Source organism: Sturnira hondurensis, unplaced genomic scaffold, assembly GCF_014824575.4.
Source record: "Sturnira hondurensis isolate 20B ecotype Veracruz unplaced genomic scaffold, ASM1482457v3 Scaffold0022910, whole genome shotgun sequence".
NCBI lineage: Eukaryota > Metazoa > Chordata > Mammalia > Chiroptera > Phyllostomidae > Sturnira > Sturnira hondurensis.
The window spans coordinates 9,680,350-9,701,286 of NW_028095541.1; the positions used below are offsets into that span (position 1 = coordinate 9,680,350).

A 20,937-nucleotide genomic window follows, 5' to 3' on the forward strand; every position below is an offset into this window, starting at 1 on the left:
TTCCCATCCTGGAGCAGTGACTTGGACACTTTCATGGGGCAGCTAGCTAGGCAGTCATAGGACTTACCTCATTTGCTTCCTGGGTCTCATCTATCATCATTCTTTGTTGCCTCATGTCCAGTGTCTCAAAATCCCTCATTTCATGTATCTTGTCCCTTTTGGTGGTTGTTTCGGATGTGAGAGTAAATTCAGTCCCCACTTTTGCATCTTGGTCAGACACAGAAGTACCCACCATAGTTTCTAAATATGAATACATGTAGAATATGAAGCCATCCTAGGACGAGAATGACTCCTCACCTTATTAATGTATCATCATCCACAATGACTAACCATGCTACTTTGTCATGGCTCTGATTAAAAAATCTTTCCAAAATGGCAAATGTCTTTCCACAATGACCTAGGAAAGCCAAGAGGAAAACTTACAATGTACTATTTTCTTTAAAATATATATAATTCATTTTAAAACATTCTGATTTTAGTTTTCAGGTTTTAAAGAAAAAGTTTAAATGTTTGCATGTGCCTTAATAATTTGAAATTTTAAAAATCAGCCTCTTCTAATTTTGTCAGACATAGTGAACCAGGAGAAACTTTAGAAATCATGAATTCTAAGCCATTCACTTCACACCTGAGGAAAAGAAGTCTGGGGAGATGAGGGGTGAATCACACAAGGTCATGGGGCTAACCCCGTGGGACGTTAGGTGAGAGAGAGGATAGGACTTCTCCCTTCACTCAGACAAATAAGAAACTTGTCATCCTCAAAGCAATTACAAAAGCCTGGCATCTGTCCTTAGATGTACTTATCCTAAAGCAACTATTAGAACCCCAAGTATCACAACCATAGGGAAACAGTGGTGCAAAAGCAGAATTCTACACCTTCATTCATTTTAAAATACTTGCTATTAAATTTTAACATGCAGGATACTGTGGCAGGTTCCAGGCTACACACCAAACACACAGTCTGACTAGGACAGTCACAGGCTTTGGGGCCACCAAAGAAATATGAATGCCTTACTGCAAAATGCTAGGGCAACAGTAAGAATAAAACCTTTGGGCAGAAAACCCAAGCCAATAAATTGAAAGACACCCTCCATTTCAATAAAATATTTGGTAGCATGATAGAGAACAAGCTAATATGAATTAAGTAATTAATTAATTAAGCAGTTAATCCATTCAATTTGACCTTTACTTTTGTTATTCTTGACCTCTTTCCATATTTTTAAGCATTACAGTATGTATGTTTGAAAGCCATCTCAAATTCCTTTTAGAATAAAGTAGAATATAAATATGAACAACAATAATGTTGGACTAAAAATAAGAAATTCAATAAGGAATGCATGAATACATAAATTATTTTAAAGCCAACCTAAATAGAAGACTAGAAAGCAAGATTAACCTAAAAAGAAAAAAGGAGAAAATTAATCTAAAATCATTTTTCAAAATAGACAACAATATACTCAGTATACCTTTAACCGTGTCAGAAGAACTGGTAAACTGCAGAAGCAGTGCATCTGATTCTACAACTTACCGAGCAAGGCAATCAAGATCAACGACTCTATAGAACTAGACAATTAACTTACTGCTTTAATTTTTTTTTATTCATAAACATGTTTGGGGAATCAGAAAACTAAAAAAAAATGTGGCAAGAACTCTGGATAAAAATTAAGATGAACAAAGAGCATCTGAAAGTGAGGTGGCCAAATATCTACTTCTATTTATTTTTTTAAATAAAGAAATGTTTTTAATTAGAAGGCCCACCATCTGAAGAGAAAACCCAGTGTACTTCCAACAATTTAGCAATTAAAATATTAACATACATCGATATATATATAGCTTATACCACATACAACCAGTGTGGAACGTGATTAAGTGCTACTGAGAGATACACACACAACAAGCATAGACCGTAAACTTCTGAGGATAGAAACTGTCAGCTTCATTCCTACTTCCCCCAATGTATAACAGTGGCTGGAATATAGCAGTTGGATAACATACTGGCTGGTTAAATTATTAAAATTAAGTGAGGAAAGGCTTTGGTGGGAAGATGATAAATTCCCTTTGAACACCCCATTTGGGCCACAGTGAATTCTGAAGGTATAAAATGTATTGTTAAACTTCATAATTGTCATGTGCTCAGTCATATCAATTATGGCTTACTAAAAATGTATAACCTGTTAGTACTTATAACATAGTGCTTAACCTGAAAAAAATCAGCTCATATCCATAGGTAAAAATGTTGAGATGGGAGGAAGAAAAAAATTTACACAAGGCAAAAATTACAGCATTTGTAAGATACTTCATTTTATTACTAGTTGAATTTACTATATGTGCAGAGTGGACACTCTGAGGAAGAGCAGTGGTAAGAATGAAGGACTCACCTCTGTCTGTATTAGGAACTCCCAGATCCACTGTAGGAATGGAGCTTTCTGCATGGTCACTGTAGTATTCAATGAGAGCGGCCTGACCTGCCCACGTCTGCTTTACAATGGGGACTGAAAAAATGAGACAAGCAACAGTCAGTGGCAGTTATGTAGAGAAGCCTGTAATCCTGAGGGGACAGCACAATCTCCTAAAAAGAAAAGGAAGAATTACTTGTTCTTGTTCAGGGGTTCCAAGCCTTAGAGCTCACCTTCTTATCCTGAAAAATGCCAAATACACATGAATAAAACCTGTCCCTGAGCCATTTTCACTAGACTCTGGACCCGGGCACTTTTCATTCCTGGTTATAAATACACTTGTTTCCATAGAATTATAAATTTTCTGATTATACCAACTGTCTTTAATCAGTATATAATCAACAGTCTGATTATACTGTTCCATTTAAATTAATTTACACTACTTTTTCTCTCTCCCCAATAAGGTTCATTTAAAATTCACAACTGGATTTTTAAAAAGCTTTTCAGGGAGGTGGGAAATAGAATTACTTCCATGAATTAGAATATTCAATGTGGTTCTGACTCAGATGCAATTTTCTCTCTCTTACAATGTGGGGGAAGGTATCCTTTCACACTGTCCTCACCCAAAGATTCCAACAGGACCACCCAACCCTAAAGGACACGGCCCTACCATTGGGAATCACTACACTTGAGTACAATGTCTGACATTGTTGTTGCACTTAGGAAAAATGTGGGAGAAATAAGATCTTGAGAACCAATGCAGATTTTAAAACCCCTTTACTAATAGATAAATTGTTTTTTGTTGTTGCATAACAACAAAAAATATTCCTAGTTTTCTATACTTTAGGGTAACATGTTAGCTGTACCCATGCCTGATGAAGAATTCTGCTTGATCATTATTTGACATTAATTTACTGGACCAACTATCTGAGTATTTTCTTCTGTGATTTTTTAAGTCTGTGCATCTCTAAATTTTAAGGAAAAGAAGGGGCTTTCATTGTAGTTTTAATAGAAAAGGTCACCCTATCTAGATTTTATGCCCTGTTAATTTAAGAATCTCAACTCTGATGAACCCAATCTTTAGGCAATATTTTGAGATATTATGAGACCTTTTCCTTTTTCCCAGCACAAATAAAAATAAATTATATGTAAAAACTGCCAAAGCAGTGCCAAATTTAAGTGTTTAACTATGTAAGCCAACAAACTCAAAGACAAACTCAGACAGCCTTTGTATATAAAGCATAGAAGTGTATATCATTTTATAGTCCATTATTCATCAGCTTTAAGAAAAAGACCTGTGAATTCTTATTCTAACCCACTAAATATTATTTTTATACATTAAAATATAAATTTTCTGCAATCATAAAAGGCAGACACAAAGATTTCTCCATGGCAAAACGAAGATGCAGTGAATAATGATAAGGTTGCCATGGGGAAAAAAATTCCTCACTGTTCTACTTCCAAATTCCAGCACATTTTATCTTCACCTGGACATTGTACTGGCAGTTTGCTTTGCATTTATTGACTCCAGAAAATGTTTCCTGCAGCTTGCAGGCTCTAAATGTCCTGCTCTTGGGTAAAATGTCCCCAATGCATAAGAGTGAAAAGGTGAAGAACTTTCCTCAATCCCTACCACTGGGTCTTGCAAACCATGCAGATTCTGCTTCCATTTTTCTTGGCCTTTAGCCATCAGTTCTTGTGGCTCTAATTGTTTTATTAAACAGTACAGGTATTCCTTCTCAATTAGCTAACTTGAAATTAAAATCAAAATCGAGTGCCAGTTAACTCTTTGCTATACCTAACTACTTGGTATAGCAAATTTTCAATTTTCAGTGGAAACAGAAATTTCACTAAAGGTAAGAATTACTGCATGACTGTTTTCCCCAACACCTTACACTGTGCCTGGGGTGTAGTAGGTGCACAATAAATAGTTAAGTGAGGATGGAATTCTGCAGGAATTCCAAGAGGCCTGGGGAATTCTATTTTTGGAACTGGTTTAAAGAAAAGTTTTATTTATAAAGCAACTTCCATTCTTTGGTACAATACAGCACCACCATTACCAATCATTTAAAAATAGATAAACCATCTTAATATGATGAGGTGTTACGATTCTATAATACCAAAAGCATTCAACAGTTTGTATCATCTGTCACTGTAACTCCTGTGATTTGTCTTATATAGCAGGGGCAAAGAATTTCAAGCTAAAGCTAAGTTTTGTATAATAGCAGGTTAGGGCTTTATTTTCAACCCAGTTTAATTCTAAATTACTTAATACTTTTAAATATTGGGCAATTCTATTAGCACTGTTTGAATTCTAAACTAAATTCATTCTATTATGTATAAAATATTTTATATGGTACTGAAGCAGTATATTCCTGAAGATATTAAATATTGAAAAAATATATCAAAATAGTTAATGATCTAATATCTCATTTTTTATAAAGAGAAGTATACTTTCTATCACATAATAAAACAACAGTGAATGCCTCTTTTAAGAAGGTTCACTGCAAAATAACTTAAAATTGGAGCAAAGTAAGAAACTGTAGTATAATAAAAAGCCTGCTGCATGGATGGCATAAATCTCCCACGTGTCCTAAAGTCTCGAGGCAGGAGGAGCCGTGTCTCGCTATGAGGCACTGAGCACACATTTTTACCCCCAGTGAATTTACCTGTGAGACTGATTCCAAATGAAAATGAACTTGACACTTGAACACAATACAAAAACTACCAACTGTGAATGACTTGATTTTATGGAATCTGCTGTTTTTGCCAAACAGACCACTGTCTCAGTTTGCAAGCCAATGACCACAAAATCACACCCTGGGTGCTCATCTCAGGAGAGGGTTATAGACACTTGCCTAGACTGTGCTTTAATTCCTGCTGGTAGAGATGGGTGGCCGGAAGACTAAAACTCATCCCTTGTGGCTGATCTGAAAGATTTCAGGACAATCTGGGACATCATCTGTGAGACAGGCAGGGGATGACTGAATGAGGCAACCCCAGACTCCTGTCCTCTCTTTAATGATTAATCTAATCACTCCATTTAACACAGCAGGAAGCCTTGCTCCTGGCTGCATTTTAATTCAAGCTTCATATTTTAAATAAGCAGACTGTAGGTCAGTATCTCTCAGCCTCTCTTATCAGACAACACAGGACTACACACTCCTTTCAATGAGTTTGTTCTGATCTGCCTCTTCTAGGCAAGATCACTGCAGTACAGATACCAAATGGGTGTTTTTTAATCTGAAAAGAATAACGAATAAAGAATATTTATTTTTAGGCACTCAGAAAGAACTAAAAGCTAAGCAAATAACAATGCAACCTCTTTAATTCAGAGGAGATGGCAGGGGAGCATCTCTGCACCATTGTCTAATGGACAATGGTAGTGGCTGCCTGGAAATACCCGAGACATGCACAAAGGCAGAGGGACCAGAAGGAAATTCTTCACATTATCAGACAGTTCACCTCACATGCTGAAGAACACTAGCCCAGGAGGAAGTGATCAGGCCGATATTAAATTCCAGAAATCTCCTTGCTTAAACATACTCTAATACACTATGCCCAATTTCCTTGCTTTATATAATTCTTATTGTTTCGTAAAACCCTACTGTATACTTGCATCTCAGAGTGTTGCTATTTCAGTGGTGTCAACATGTACTTCTTTTTTTAAAATTTTTTTAGATTTTATTTATCTTTAGGAGGGAAGGGAAAGAGAGAGGGACAGAAATATCAATGTATGGTTGCTTCTCATGTGTCCCCTGCTGGGAACTGGCTTGCAACCCAGGCATGTACCCTGACTGGGAATCGAACCACGATCCTTTGGTTCACAGGTCTGTGCTCAATCCACTGAGCTACACCAGCCAGGGAACATGTACTTCTTACTTAAGCCAAAAGACAAAATGTACTTCTGTTGACTGTGTCCTAAGAATTCTTTTTTTCATTTAAATCAGAATCCAGGACTTCTGGTCAAGATGGAGGCATAGGTAGATACAATGTGCCTCCTTGCACAACCAAAAGAATGACAACAACAAATTAAAAAACAAAAAACAACTAGAACTGACAGAAAATAGAACTGTATAGAAGTCTGACAACCAAAGAGCTAGAGAAGAAACATTTATCCAGATGGGTAAGAGAGGTGGAGACAGGCACCCATGCAAGAAGGCTCGTGGCAAGGTGGCGGCTGGAGGACTGGAATGGGCAAGAAGGTGGCTGGTGGATCAGGCGGTCCCACTTTTCATGTGTGGATAAACTGGGATGATCAGTTGGGGAGTGAGACAGATGGTGTAACCCAGGGTTCCGGCACAGGGAAAATAAAGCCTCAAAACCTCTAACTAAAAAAACCTGTGGGGGTTGTGGTAGCGGGAGAAACTCCCAGTCTCACAGGAGAGGTCACTGGAGAGACCCATGGGGTGCTAGGATATACACAAACCCACCCACCCAGGAATCAGCACCAGAAGGGCCCAATTCACTTGTGGGTATCAGAGGAAGTGACTGAAAGCCAATCAAGAGCTCAGAAAGTGGCACTGTTCCCTCCCGGACCCTTCCCCCACTTACAGCACCACAATGGAGCAATGTGGGTTGCCCCACCCTGGTGAACACCTAAGGCTTTGCCCCATACTACTTAACAGGCATGAGGATAAAAAGAAAAAAAGAAGGCCCAAATTAAAGAACAGGTCAACACTCCAGAAATAATACAACTAAGCAATGAAGAGAGAGCCAACTATCTCTTTTGCAACAGTTCAAAACACTGGTAATCAGGATGCTCACAGAATTGGTTGAATATGGTTGCAAAACAGAGGAAGAAGTGAAGGCTATGAAAATTGAAATAAAGAAAAATGTCCAGGGAGCCAACAGTGAAGGGAAGGAAACCAGGACTCAAGTCAATGACTTGGAACAGAAAGAAGAAATAAACATTCAACCAGAACAGAATGAAGAAATAAGAATTCAAAAAAAATGAGGAGAGGCTTAGGAACCTCCAGGACATCTTTAAACATTCCAACATCTGAATCATAGGGGTGCCACAAGGAGAAAAGGAAGAGCAAGAAATTGAAAACTTATTTGAAAAAATAATGAAGGAGAACTTCCCCAATCTAGCCAAAGAAATAAACTCCCAGGAAGTCCAGGAAGCTCAGAGAGTCCCAAACAAGTTCGATCCAAGGAAGCATACACCAAGGCACATTACCCAAGATTAAAGATAAGGAGAGAATCTTAAAAGCAGCAAGAGAAAAGGAGACAGTTACCTACAAAGAGTGTCCATAAGACTATCAGCTGATTTCTCAGAAGAAACCTCACAGGCAAGAAGGGGCTGGATAGAAGTATTCCAGGTCATGAAAGGCAAGGACCTCCATCCAAGATGACTCTGTCCAGCAAAGCTATCATTTAGAATGGAAGGGCAGATAAAGTGCTTCCCAGGTAAGGTCAAGTTAAAGAGTTCATCATCACTAAGCCCTTATTATATGAAATGTTAAAGGGATTTATCTAAGAAAAAGGAGGTAATAAAAAATATGAACAATAAAATGACAACAAATTCACAACCATCAACAACTGAACCTAAAAAAACAACAACAAAAACAAACTAAGCAAACAACTAGAATAGGAACAGAATCACAGTAATGGAGATCACATGGAGGGTTATCAGTGAGGAAGGGGAGGGGAAGAATTGGGGGAAAAGGTACAGGAAATAAGTACATAAATAGTAGGTACATAAGAGACGGGGAGGTTAAGAATAGTATAGGAAATGGAGAAGCCAAGGAACTTATGTGATGATCCATGGACATGAACTAAGGTGGGGGAATGCAGGTAGGAGGAAATATGCAGGGTGGAGGGGAATAAAGGGGGGGAGGGAATGGGACAACTGTAATAGCATAATCAATAAAATATATTTAAAAAGAAAATAAATAAATCAAAATCCAAAACCAAAACAAACAAAACACAAGAAGTAAAATAATTTTGGAACTCGGCTTTAATCTCAGTTTTTCCATGAGAGTATAAAACAATAAGTTCAAGGTATATTTTACCTTGCCTTGACTACAGCCTGGGACAAAGTTAAGTCCCGCCTCCCACCCTTTTCCTGGGGGCTGGCCAACATTACGAGAAGCCTAGAGTGGGGGCCATCACCAGTGTCCACTTAGGCTCAGTCCCAGGGGGCAGCATAACTACAAGTGACAACTTGCCATCAGAAAACTCACTAACAGTACAGCCCACTCTCATTTTGTCACATAAACACAGTCTAAGTTTTATTTTCCTTCATCGTCACCTGGCCTTTGTAACTTTCAGTGTTTCTACCACAGATGCATAGGGAAAGAAAAAAGAAGAAAAAGACACCCTCACTCCATGTATTCTGCTTGACTACAGCGGTGATATGCTTGATGGGGTAGCAGTCTAAATTCCCTGCTTGATGTATATTTGAGATCATCTGTGGATTTCAGTTCCCGGATATCCCCGTTGCTACTGAAAATAAAGGCCACTTTCACAGCATCTGGCCAGGCCAAACCTGACCTTCAGCATCCACACAAATATCAAATACTATTTATCAAGTGTTAGGTTTGGAATACATCCAAGGAGATCACGGTGTAGCTGTACTGTGGCAGCAGAAGAGGGATTTGGAGCCAGAAAACCCAAGCTCCAGCTGCCCTACTCAACAGACCACAGGAACCTGGGCCAGCTGTTCTCGACTATACTCAGCTTTCTCTACAATATTAAGTGAATAGCATTAGCTACCACATTGTAAGGGATTGTCAACATGAGATGACAGAATGTATGTGAAAAACACACCAGAAAATGTAAAAAAGAGCAGTCAGAAGCAGTTACTGTGGCACGGTCATTGTACCTAATATGATTACGAGGTAATTCTTTGCTCCAACTGGTGGCTACACTAGACTTCCAGAAGGAAGGCAGAGCCCAGGCCCTGTCGGGCTTCATTCCATCCAGCCTAATGGACATCAAAGTCCCTAAAATCCTGCTGCCTTAGACTACCCTCTCAAACAAACAAGTCCAAGTTTAAAGAAGGCGTGCCACAGAACCCACCTGTGAAAACCCCATAAGAGGTTTGTAGGCTTCATTGACCCTCCAGATCCAAATTAACAGCAGAACATCAGTGCAACTGGTTTTGGGAGGTTTGGTTTTAATGCTCCTTGCAGACTTTTAAGATTCTTTAATTTTTAAAGACTTTGACTCAAAATTAAAATATAAAGCATTCTATGGATATCTTAAAAGATCACTCAAGCTTATGTAAATAAGAGGACAATAAACTAGAGTATTCAAAGTTACTAAATTAAAAATTACAACTTTTTCATTTCTGTGCCATGATCTCCTTAAGGAGGGACCACTGCTACTGCTTACAAGGCAACTTTTTCTGAAAACACCTATCTTAAAAGTTCTGATGTTTGCATTTGAAAAAATGTAAAAAGAAGGATCAGCTTTCAAGAAAACATTCCTTCTCGGCATTCTTTCACCTTGAAATCCCCTCTATATTCTTATTTGTTTCGGTGGCTGGACATAATAGGACACTGTTTTGCAAAATGCATTGTTATTCACATACTGTCTCCAAGATTGCAACAGCCAAGCTTGTCCATTTCCAACTTAAAATGCTGCCTCAAAGAGTATTTAGAAGGGTTAGGACCACCCAAATTTTAATAGAAAATTGTCCTTTCTAATTTATCTCTGTGATTGAAGTGGTATGATAAAGAATACTGATTAATTAATGCCTTAACTTCAATAATATATGTTTCAATATCCTTTTCTTGAGTTTATATCGGGTTTGTATTTTTTAAGGCAATCCAGATTCTAAAAGGTCAATAAAAATAAATAACCCAAAACATACTTCTTTCACTGTGAAATTTCTTGCACGTTTTTACTGCAACAAAAATATCCTCCTTCTTCACTGGATTCCCCTAAAAAGACAAGGGAAAATACACGTTTATATGAGCCCATGTTATCTTAACTTCATACCCACACCAGATCTCATATGCTCTAATGGTCAAATGCACCAGTCAGTATCAGGCACATTGAACCTGTTTCCAGAATCAAGTTTTAGGGGGGAAAGAGACTGTAGTTCCACTGACAACAAAGCTTTTGATGTCATCCAGACTGGGACTGGCACCCCAGCTCTGCCACTCAAACACTGTGTCTTCTGGACAAGTCCCCTCAGCTCTCTGAACTTCAGCCTACCATTTAAAAAGCAGGAAAAATACTCACCAGTAAAAGTGCTTTTATTAAGCACATCATAGATGTCCAATATATGTCAGCTACCTTCTTTTTCCTTTTCCCAGCTGGTGAAGATTTTGACAAAAGGTGGGAACTAAGGGGCTGTCTTAGTGTAAAATAAGGGATAACCCCCTCTGGTGAGCCTGGCCTTACTTTGATCTTTAAAGTATTTTTATGGCCCCTTATTGTCTATCCAGGTCTAGGTTACAGTGATGTTCTGTCCTCTGCCAAAAGCAGGATTACTTCCCACACCTGGTGGGGAAGGCGCAGGTGGAGGAGCCCTGAGCTGGCTCCAAGCAAGCTGATCACTCAGATGAAAGGGGCACAGAGAGATCTGTGGACAACCCAGCCCCAAGGCCATGGGCTACATCGTGGGTGTTCTGACAGCTCCATCGCCAGTCTTAGGCCTTCAGTAAAATTCAGTCAGGCCTTCTACATCACTTGGGCTCACTTATGGTAACATCTAACTACAGCTTTGGCATGTTACTCAAGGCACTAGGAGGTCGCCCTCTCCTCCCCAGGTTCCCTAGAGCAAGCATTAAAGGACAAGCAAGCACACTATCTACAATTAACCAAATGTTACACATTCTCCCCATTGTTGCTGTGTGTATGTGAATATACATCCATCTTTCAAAAATGCAACACAGACTGACTTGAGGATAGCAGACAACATATGAGGTAGTGAGTAAACGTTTCCTTATGAAGAAGAACTGGTAACAAGTCAGTGAGTTTCAGTGGTCTTCAGGCTCTTCCTGGTGATTGGACTGAGGGTCTGCCAAAACGAAAGTTCAGGGGTTGTGGACAGTCTCAGGTGAGATGGCAGTGAGGTCACCAAGTACAAGAATAATGAGATGGGCTTGAGGAGAGGTTTGGGTATCATGGGAAATGTCTGAAATTGCCTTTCTAGGAAGTAAAGCGGGTATTCCAAAACACACGTGCTGGGTCATCAACAAAAGAAGGGGCTCCAAGGCCATGCCAGGCAACGCTGTGTAAGGCTCTAGGGGAGGCGGTGCAGGTCACACCCTCGCTTCCTGGCCACTCGCTCTGTAACTGGGCGCGAGCAGTCCTCAGCGCCTCTCTCTCCTCCTTTGTCACCTGGGGTGAGGACAGTGCTTACTTTGGAGGGCTGTTATTAACAGCAAAATCTATACGCTCCCTACCTGGCACGTAGCAAAGGTTGATTTTTTTCAGTATGCAAGGTGCAGAACAACATACGCACAGCAAGTACATTTTCCTTTGACATGCAAGGAAGTTTTTCTTCTACTACTTACACAAAGGGGCAGGAAAGAGTGGAATGTGGTGGCACAGTGGGCATCCACGCTGTCTGTACACAACTCAGGCACTGGAGTAAGAGGAGGCCCATCACCTTTGTCCCAGATGTAGAGCGCAATCTGTTGGATGACCAGAAACCAGCTGTGAGTGAAAGAACTTAACCAACTCACAAGTAGGAGAAGCTATGAAACAGCTCAAGGAAGAGCAACCACAGCTTCTACAGACATTACTAGACTGAAGCATGTTCAGTTTGTCAGTATTCAATAGCTTCTTGGCTTACAAAAATAGTAATTCCATGTGGTTTGATTTATCTTCTACTAAAAAAAGTTAACTAAGAATCAATATTCTGACTTGCAAAAAATTCCAAAGTTGTCCTAAGCAATTGTAGGGAAACTATTGCTCAAACATAACAGAGAAAGATGCAAGAAAATGTTATCATGACTGGTTTCCTGTAGTATGGTAATGACATATTTGACTTGTGGAAAACATCTGAATATGCTGACAAAATATCTTTAAAATCATTGTTAATGAATTCTGTATATGCACAAAAATGGAGCTTGTGAGGACAAAATGTAAGAGTGAGAACCTGGGAAGAAGGCAGCCCTCCTCAGCAGGTATCAGCGGAGCCCTGGGGATGATGGGCTTCTGATTGGGCTCATGAGCACAGAGCCTATGGCCCACTGAGGTGGGGTGTGTAACAAAAAACCCACACTGAGTTGGGGCTCTGGAGCTAAATGGGGCAGAAACTATCTCCAAATCTCCTCTGGGTTTTGTAACCAAAAGCTAGGCCTCCCTAATTATACCACTTATGGTGTCCAAACACCTCCAGAGCGATTTAAAGTGGCCCCACATCAGTACAGCAAAAGCAAGTGCAAGTCCTGACTGAAGACTTCACTGCAGGACTCAGAGGATTGTAGGACAAGGTTCCAAAGGAGCAGGAACACTCTCAGAAAAACCACAGAACCACAAACAAGTGGGCTGCTGAGCAAGTGCCCACAGACACAACTTCATCTAGATTCAGGGAACCGCATGACCTTGGTAGGGAGATGATGCATGGGGGTGGAAGGAGCACACTGTTGGGGAATATAGAACACCACTTATATCCGAAGACATGAATTCCTGATTACGGAGACTTTTACTTAAACACACCATGACATACCTCATGTTTCAAATCTATTGTAAAGTCGGACCTCAGGGACTCACTCTTTAACCTCTTGGTAAGCCTAGAAAATAGACAATTGAAGGTTTTTCTTAAACCAGAAGAAGCATAAACAAGAATAAATCATTCCTGACTTTTTCATGTTTGAAAACAGGCAAAAGTACAAATGTTAAGACAAAACTAGGAGTTTAATTTCCTTGAGGCTAAGGACTGTAACAATGCAAGGCTGTTGTACATGCGGCTTTCATTATTCTAGCACCTGGCAAATAACATAAAATACATTACAAAACAATGCGATATAATATCACGCATTAAATGTCTTCTAAAAAAAGTCCTGAAGTTGACTTTGATAATCCTTACACTAAATAATGACAGAAGGGGAAAAAAGCTTGCTTTCACCCTCCAACTTTTAATAACTCAAGTGAATTACAATTAGTGGAGATTTTAGTAGAAGAGAGGATGTGCCATTTTCTTACTTAGAAAATCCTCCATGGTTCCTCTCAATGCAGAATCAAGCCCTATGCCACCACACACAGGCACACTAGCTGCTCCATGCCCCTCGGCCATGCCCAGCCCACAGCACCACCTGCCCCACACAGGGCACAGTCCTGCCTTCTCTCCTCTCCTGCACAGTTGCTCCAGTGCCCTTACCCGCTCTGACTCAGCAAACTTGCTTCAAGACCAAGTCAAGGCCACCTTCTTTGTGAAACCTTTCCAGACTCACCCAGCAGGATAAACAAAAACTTCCTTTGCTCCCAGAGGAGGAAGCACAGCCCCATTGGCTTTGTCACATGCATCACAATCTGTTGTGCACGTCCTTCTCTGCCTACACCTTCTGTGCCCGTCAGCACCGCCCACTCTGCCTGGCCACAGTGAGCACTCAGGGAGCAGCCTCAATAGACGAAGGTGGTATATTCCTTGATTCCAAGCTGAGTGAGGTAGAACTACATAGTTACCAAGACCAGTGGAATTCCACATGGTTCTATATTTACTGCAGGGCTAGAGATGAGACCATCAGTTCCAATTACAAACCTCCTAACACATATTTTAACTATAAAGAAACAACAGTGATTTTGTAAAAAAAGTATTTGGTTAGCCAAAAACTTTGTTCAGCTTTTAAGTAAAAATAAAAGACACGCTTTTCATTTTCACCAATAACTTCATTGAACAACATATTTACCATTTTGTTCCACTATCTTTCAGGCAACTTCATAATTCCATCTTACAAAAACTTTTTTATCTTTTTGAGCAAAGAACTGTTTCAAGCATCTTTTCCAGTCTTCCAGGAAATCGAATTTTTTTCCATCAAAGACAAGAATAAATGGAACTATGAAGGTGCAGTGTCTGGAGAATACAGTGAATGAATCAGAAATTTCCAGCCAAGCTGTAAGAGTTTTTGCCTGGTTGAGAAAGAAGCATGTGGTCTTGCGTTATCCTGATGGAAGAATATGAGTTTTCTGTTAACTAATTCCAGACACTTTTCATCAAGTGCTGCTTCCAGTTGGTCTACTTGGGAGCAGTACTTGTTAGAATTAATTGTTGGGTTTTCCAGAAGGATCTCATAATAGAGGACTCCCTTCCAATCCCACTATATACATATCCATCTCCATCTGGATGGAGATATCCAACCTCCATCTCTGGATGAAGACTGACCTTTGGGGCTGTTGGTGGTGGTTCATTTCACTTGCCCCATGATCTCTTTCTTTCCACATTGTTGTAAATATCCACTTTTTGTCATCCATCACAATGTTTTAAAAACAAAACATTTTCATTATGTTTAAATAGAGAATTGCATACAGAAATACAGTGGTCAAGAAGGGGTTTTTTGCTTAACTTATATGGAATCCAAACATCAAACCAATTATAACCAAGCTGGTGTAAACAATTTTCAACACTTGATTTGGCTATTTTGAGTATATCAGCTATATTGTTCTCAATTAATGTCTCGATTTGACTGTTATCAACTTCAACTGGTCCTACTAGACTATGGAGCACTGTCCAGGGAGAAATCTCCAACACAAAACTTCACAAACCACTTCTGACACATTCGATTAGTCAGTCACAGCACCTTCTCCATAAATTGCATAAATCTTTCTTTGCATTTCAGTTGTTTTTATCTTTCTTGAAATAATAAAGCATAATATGGCAAAATGTTGCTTATTTTTCCATCTTCAGTATTAAAATGGCTACACAAAAATTCACCAATTTTGATAAGCATTTTTTAATGCACACTGATATGACAGCTGTCACAATACAATCTAATAAAATTATTTCAAATGAAGTTAAAGACAACTAAGCACTAGTAGAGCCATCTTACAAAGAAAACAAATGAACTTTTTGGCCAACCAATAGTATTAAGTTTCAAAAATCCCTTTACTGACTTTTTAGCCTGGTTGAGCCACAAAGATTTCTTCAAAAAGTGCACTTTTTTACTCAAGGAAAGATAAAGAAGAGTGACAATTTAGGTTTCGTTATAAAGCATCTGTCTCTTGTTATTAACATAGCCTGGCAGCAGGTGGCTCCAAAGGAAGCCCCATGCAACCTCTGTCATAGTCCTGCTTGGTAACTGCCCACAGATCTGTGAGCTGGACTGTGTGAGGGGACATGAAGAGACCATGTTCTCAGACACATTCCGATATACATTAAGGGGGGGGGGGGGCAGGAATCTGCCTCGGCATGGAATCTTGTCCAATTCTCATTTGGAGCCCATTTTTATAAATAAACCATACCAGAGTAACTTTGGAATTTGGAATCACATCAAGTGATTCTCCAAAATCTGATCAGACCACACGCAGACTCTAAAGACAGAGAATAGTCACAACCTAGTGCCACAGGCAATGAACACACAGCTTTGAACGGAGTCCAATGCACACTGACACCCACTGTGAGATCATCACACTTTGGATGCCCCTTCTTGACACTAACCACCTCAAAGTGTTAGTGTATGTGCTGTCAACTCTTTGTCTTTAAGTTTCTCATTCAATTTGTGAAACTTTCTCTTTGCAGGGAACTTCAAAGAGGAAAGTGAGGAGCATGGATTGAGCACCTGTAAGATGGACAAATAATATATGCACTGACATTTTTGAGTGGCTGTGTCTAGCAGCCTACGGAGTAATAGTTACCTCAACATCACCCAACATCATGAACTTCATCTTGATGGGTCACCTCATGTGACCATGTGACACCCTGAGCCCAAGTCAGTCAGTCACCTTGCAAATGTGTTCAAATCCTAAAATGTGCAGGGTGTCCCCCTAACTTAAAAGGCTAGTCCTAGTGGTGAGAATTAGTTTTCATTTTTCTATACATTAAGCAAGATAGCACAAGGGTTTTTAAATGCTAATTTCAGTAACCAACAATGCCAAACAACAATTAGGGCCAGAAGTTTCCACGGGTTAGATTAAATATTTCCTCATTAAATACTCAGTTCCTATCAAATATGGCATTTGATATTCAGCTTTCCTATTTTTAGAAGGCATTAAGTCATGCCCCAACAACACAACCATCTAGACTGGAAACCACAACAGACATAGAACCTCTTCAACTCCATTCCAAGAAATCTTCCTATGACACTTTTCTAGACCCACTTGTGAGCCAGTCAACAGAGTGAGCTGAGGAAGAAAATCTAGGTAAAGTTTGCCAGGGGAAAACAATGGAGAAGAGTAACAATGTTCTGTAGTAACACTAACTGAAGCAATCACCTTATTAGAAATTGATGAGTTTCTCTGCAGATGTAAGCATGTTCTTACTGATACTGCTGTTGGAAGACTCCACAGATGGATCACCAGGAAATGTTCAGCGTGTTATTTCAAACCTCACACATGTGACACTGCTGGGACAAATAAGGTTTTTGGTGTAAACAGTCTAAGTGTGTCATGTACCCTCTTGAAGTTTTTTCTGGTGGTTTCGACTGGAGAAATCCTTTCATAACTGTAACTGTAAATTATTGTCCTACCTACTGAGAGGGCTAGAGAGTCAAGGAAAGGAGACAGGGAATCAGCATTCCTATGGAGGATGCTGTCAATCACCTACACAATACAGCTTCCCCTTCCTTTTTCCCAAGAGATTCTGGTTGTGACTAATTCTTGAGCCAAATAAATGGACTCCAGGGCCAAGATGGAGGCATGGGTAGACACACTGTGCCTCCTCCCACAACCAAAATAAAGGACAATAAAAATTTAGATACAAAAAAGCACCCAGAACTGACAGAAAATTGAACTGTATGAAAGTCCAACAACCATTCATCCAGACCGGTAAGAGGGGCGGAGTGGGCAATGGGCGGAGAGGGATCTTGGCAGAAAAAAGCAGTGGCTAGTGGACCCGTGCACGCAGGCAGCAGCTGGCAGACCCCGAGTGTGCAGGTGGCAGCCGGCAGACTCCAGGCGTGGGGTGGCAACCAGCAGACCCAGTGAGGCGTGCAAGGCGGCTGACTGACCGCGGTCACAAATTCACGCAGATAAACCAGGTGAAAACCAGCAGCAAGACAGACCTCGCAACTCAGGGCCCCAGGGCCGAGAAATAAAGCCTAAAAGCACTGATTGAAAACACTTGTGGGGGTTGAGGTGCCAGAAGAGACTCCCAGACTCACAGGACAGTTTGTTGGAAAGACTCACCTGGTCCTAGAATGTACACAAGCCCACCCACCTGGGAACCAGCACTAGAATGGCCCAATTTACTTGTGGGAAGTGGCAGAAGGGCCTGAAATCCAAGAGAGAGTGGAGCAAGTGCCACTGTTCCCTCTGACCCTGCCCCCACATATAGCACCACAGCCCAGCAACTGGGTTGCCCCACCCTGGTGAACATCTAAGGTCCCGCCCCTCATATGTAACAGGTATGACCAGACCAAAAAACAAATGGCTCAAACAGAAGAACAGATCAAAGCCCCAGAGCCAATACATCTAAGCGACGAAGAGATAGCCAACCTATCAGATGCACAGTTCAAAGCACTGGTGATCAGGATGCTCACAGAATTGGTTGATTTTGGTCACAAATTAGATGAAAACATGAAGGCTACACTAAGTGAAATGAAGGGAAATGGACAGGGAACCAATTGTGATGGGAAGGAAACTGGGACTCAAATCAAGGAAGTGGATCAGAAGGAAGAAAAAAACAACCAAATAGAAAAGAATGAAGAAACAAGAATTCAACAAAATGAGGAGAGGTTTAGGAACCTCCAGGACATCTTTAAACATTCCAACATCCAAATTATAGGGGTACTAGAAGGGGAAGAGGAACGGCAACAAGTGGGAAACTTATTTGAACAAATAATAAAGGAGAACTTCCCCAATCTAGCAAAGGAAATAGATTTCCAGGAATCCAGGAAGCTCAGAGAGTCCCAAAGAAGTTGGACCCAAGGAAGCGCACACCAAGGCACATCATAATTACATTACCCACGATTAAAATAAAGAGAGAATTATAGAAGCAGCAAGAGATAAGGGGACAGTCACCTACAAAGGAACTCCCATCAGACTGTTAGCTGGTTTCTCAAAAGAGACCTTACAGGCAAGAAGGGGCTGGAAAGAAGTATTCCAGGTCATGAAAGGCAAGAACCTACATCCAAGTTGCTCTATCCAGCAAAGCTTTCATTTAGAATGGAAGGACAGATAAAGCGCTTCTGAAATAAGGTCAAGTTAAAGGAGTTCATCATCACCAAGCCATTATTATATGAAATGTTAAAGGGACTTGTCTAAGAAGATAAAAATTATGAACAGTAAAATGACAACCACACCTAAAACAGGAGCAAACCAAGCAAACAACTACAACAGGAACAGAACCACAGAATGGAGATCACATGGAGGGTTAGCAACAGGGGCGTGGGAGGAGGAGAGAGGGGTAAAAAGTACAGAGAATAAGTAGCATAGATGGTAGGTATAAAATAGACAAGGGGAGGGCAAAAACAGTATGGGAAATGTAGAAGCTAAAGAATTTATGACACATGGACATGAACTAAAGGGGGGGAATGTGGGTGGGAGAGGGTGTGCAGGGTGGAGGGGAATGAAGGGGGAGAAATAGGACAACTGTAATAGCATAATCAATAAAATATATTAAATAAATAAATAAATGGACTCCAGGGTCAAAATTAGTTTGATCCCAGCCCAAGCACTGAAATGCCCTGGCAACTGTTACTGGTCCAGGAGTTGGTACATGCTTAAAGGTGATCCAACCAACTTCACTTGGACAAGGTCCAACTAAAGACTGAGGACAAGCACTTACCTTCTATGGTTACATAAATTCTTTACTCCTGGAAATAAATAAAATACATATAGCTCTCACTGTCTTGAAACCACAAAATGAAACCAGATTCAGGATGAACTGATGCTGTATACTCAGCAGGAGACAGAGAACCAGGGTCCTCAGCAACACTGTTGATCTCTTGCACTAACCAACCACCAACCCCACTTGCCAAGGACAGTAATAATATGTCCTCCATGCAGCCTGCGAACGGATGTAGCTCCCAGTAACAGGAGGAAATTAAGTCAGCATGTTAGCTTCTGAATGGGAGAAACCAATGGGAAAGATCCAGTTTTGTACTTGATGGAGCTAATTGGTACTTATGCCTCCCTTAGTCCTAAGTGTAATAGCAATTTCTTAAAAAATAAAATAGAATATCCTATTAGCTGTATCTTGGCCACAGATAGCTTCTACGCTAGATGGGTTATGTTATTTTATCTGTTTGATTAGTGCTTATATCATGGCAAAACGGAACAGGTATGTTCAACCTGTGGCCCATGGGTCACATGCAGCTCAGGATGGCTATGAATGCAGCCCAACACAAAATCATAAATTTACTTAAAACATTATGAGTTTTTTTGTGATTATGTGTCACAATACATTGAATGTGTGGCCCAAGACAACTCTTCTCCCAGTGTGGCCCAGAGATGCCAATAGGTTGGACACCCCTGGTAAGCAAAATTTTGCATTTGATCTTGTGGTAGAATCTGCATTTTTATTTTGTTCTACTTTTTCTGGCAGCAGAAAGGGAGGACAGGCAGGGAGAAGACCATGGATCTGAATTAACTACAAACATTCTATGGTGTCATTCAGTGTTGTGAAGGCAGACAACACAGTATGGAAGGTTAACCGGCGCCTCTAGCATGCTGCAGTTACGGGGCAAGTACTAGAAATTTTCTGAACTCATGCAGATTTAGTCTTTTGGCCCCAGTTCCCTCAGCTGTAGGTACCTACACATCCTATAGCAGTGAGCTGAGGCCCTCAGTTTTCTCCCAAATCTCAGCAGAAAATATTGTTAAGCTCGTCCAAAAGAGAGTGAGCTGTGACTTGTGAAGAGATGTTTTCAGTGACTTCATAAACACAAGGAAGAGGAGGAGGTGCCTCTGGGACCACCTCTACAGAATGTAAGGCAGTCTGTAAAAAGTGTCCCCTTAACAAGACAAACATCTCAGCTAGTGCACAATCTGCAGGCCCAGTTCACAAAGCCCCAGGCAGCTGGTCACAGGGGAACATGAAGCAGTTAGCAGATGAGCCATGGAACCTGCCAGTGCTTGGTGGCTGCTACACATCTGAGCAATGCAATGTGGCAGGGGGGCGGAGTCATAGACCTAGAAGTTCCACAGACCAGGTGATGCCTTGATGCCAGCATGGCGAGCAACAAGACCAGACGAAGCTGTCCTGTGTGAGGATAGTGGCAGTCATAGGCATGCTCAGGACACACCACTACCATCCACCTGGTTTAAAAAGAAAAGGTAGGTATTTCTTACACTTGACTCAGTAAAAGGTGGATTACATTCAACACCAAAAAAGGTCTCCCAGAAGGCCCTTGCAAGATGGGGAAATTGGGATGAAGAAGAAAGGTGAAATACTTTAGACTAGAAGGGTCTGCATCCAGGAAAAGGCACCTACAGTTTAGAGAAAGGGGTTATGGTGGCTTTAGAGAGATGATGATAATCCCAG

The 20,937-nt window shown here is 40.6% G+C and overlaps 1 protein-coding gene across 3 annotated transcripts in view; it reads right to left on the reverse strand.

Moving 5' to 3' along the window:
• B3GLCT (beta 3-glucosyltransferase) overlaps positions 1-20,937 on the reverse strand; it is a 133,263-nt gene that overhangs the window by 43,970 nt on the left and 68,356 nt on the right. For all 3 annotated transcript variants that reach the window (XM_037037140.1, XM_037037141.1, XM_037037138.1), the window contains 5 exons: positions 13,030-13,093; positions 11,870-11,989; positions 10,216-10,285; positions 2,376-2,489; positions 298-397 (listed from right to left, as the gene is read on the reverse strand). In XM_037037140.1, the coding sequence (XP_036893035.1) occupies positions 298-397; positions 2,376-2,489; positions 10,216-10,285; positions 11,870-11,989; positions 13,030-13,093 (468 nt within the window). The remainder of the gene's footprint in view (positions 1-297; positions 398-2,375; positions 2,490-10,215; positions 10,286-11,869; positions 11,990-13,029; positions 13,094-20,937) is intronic.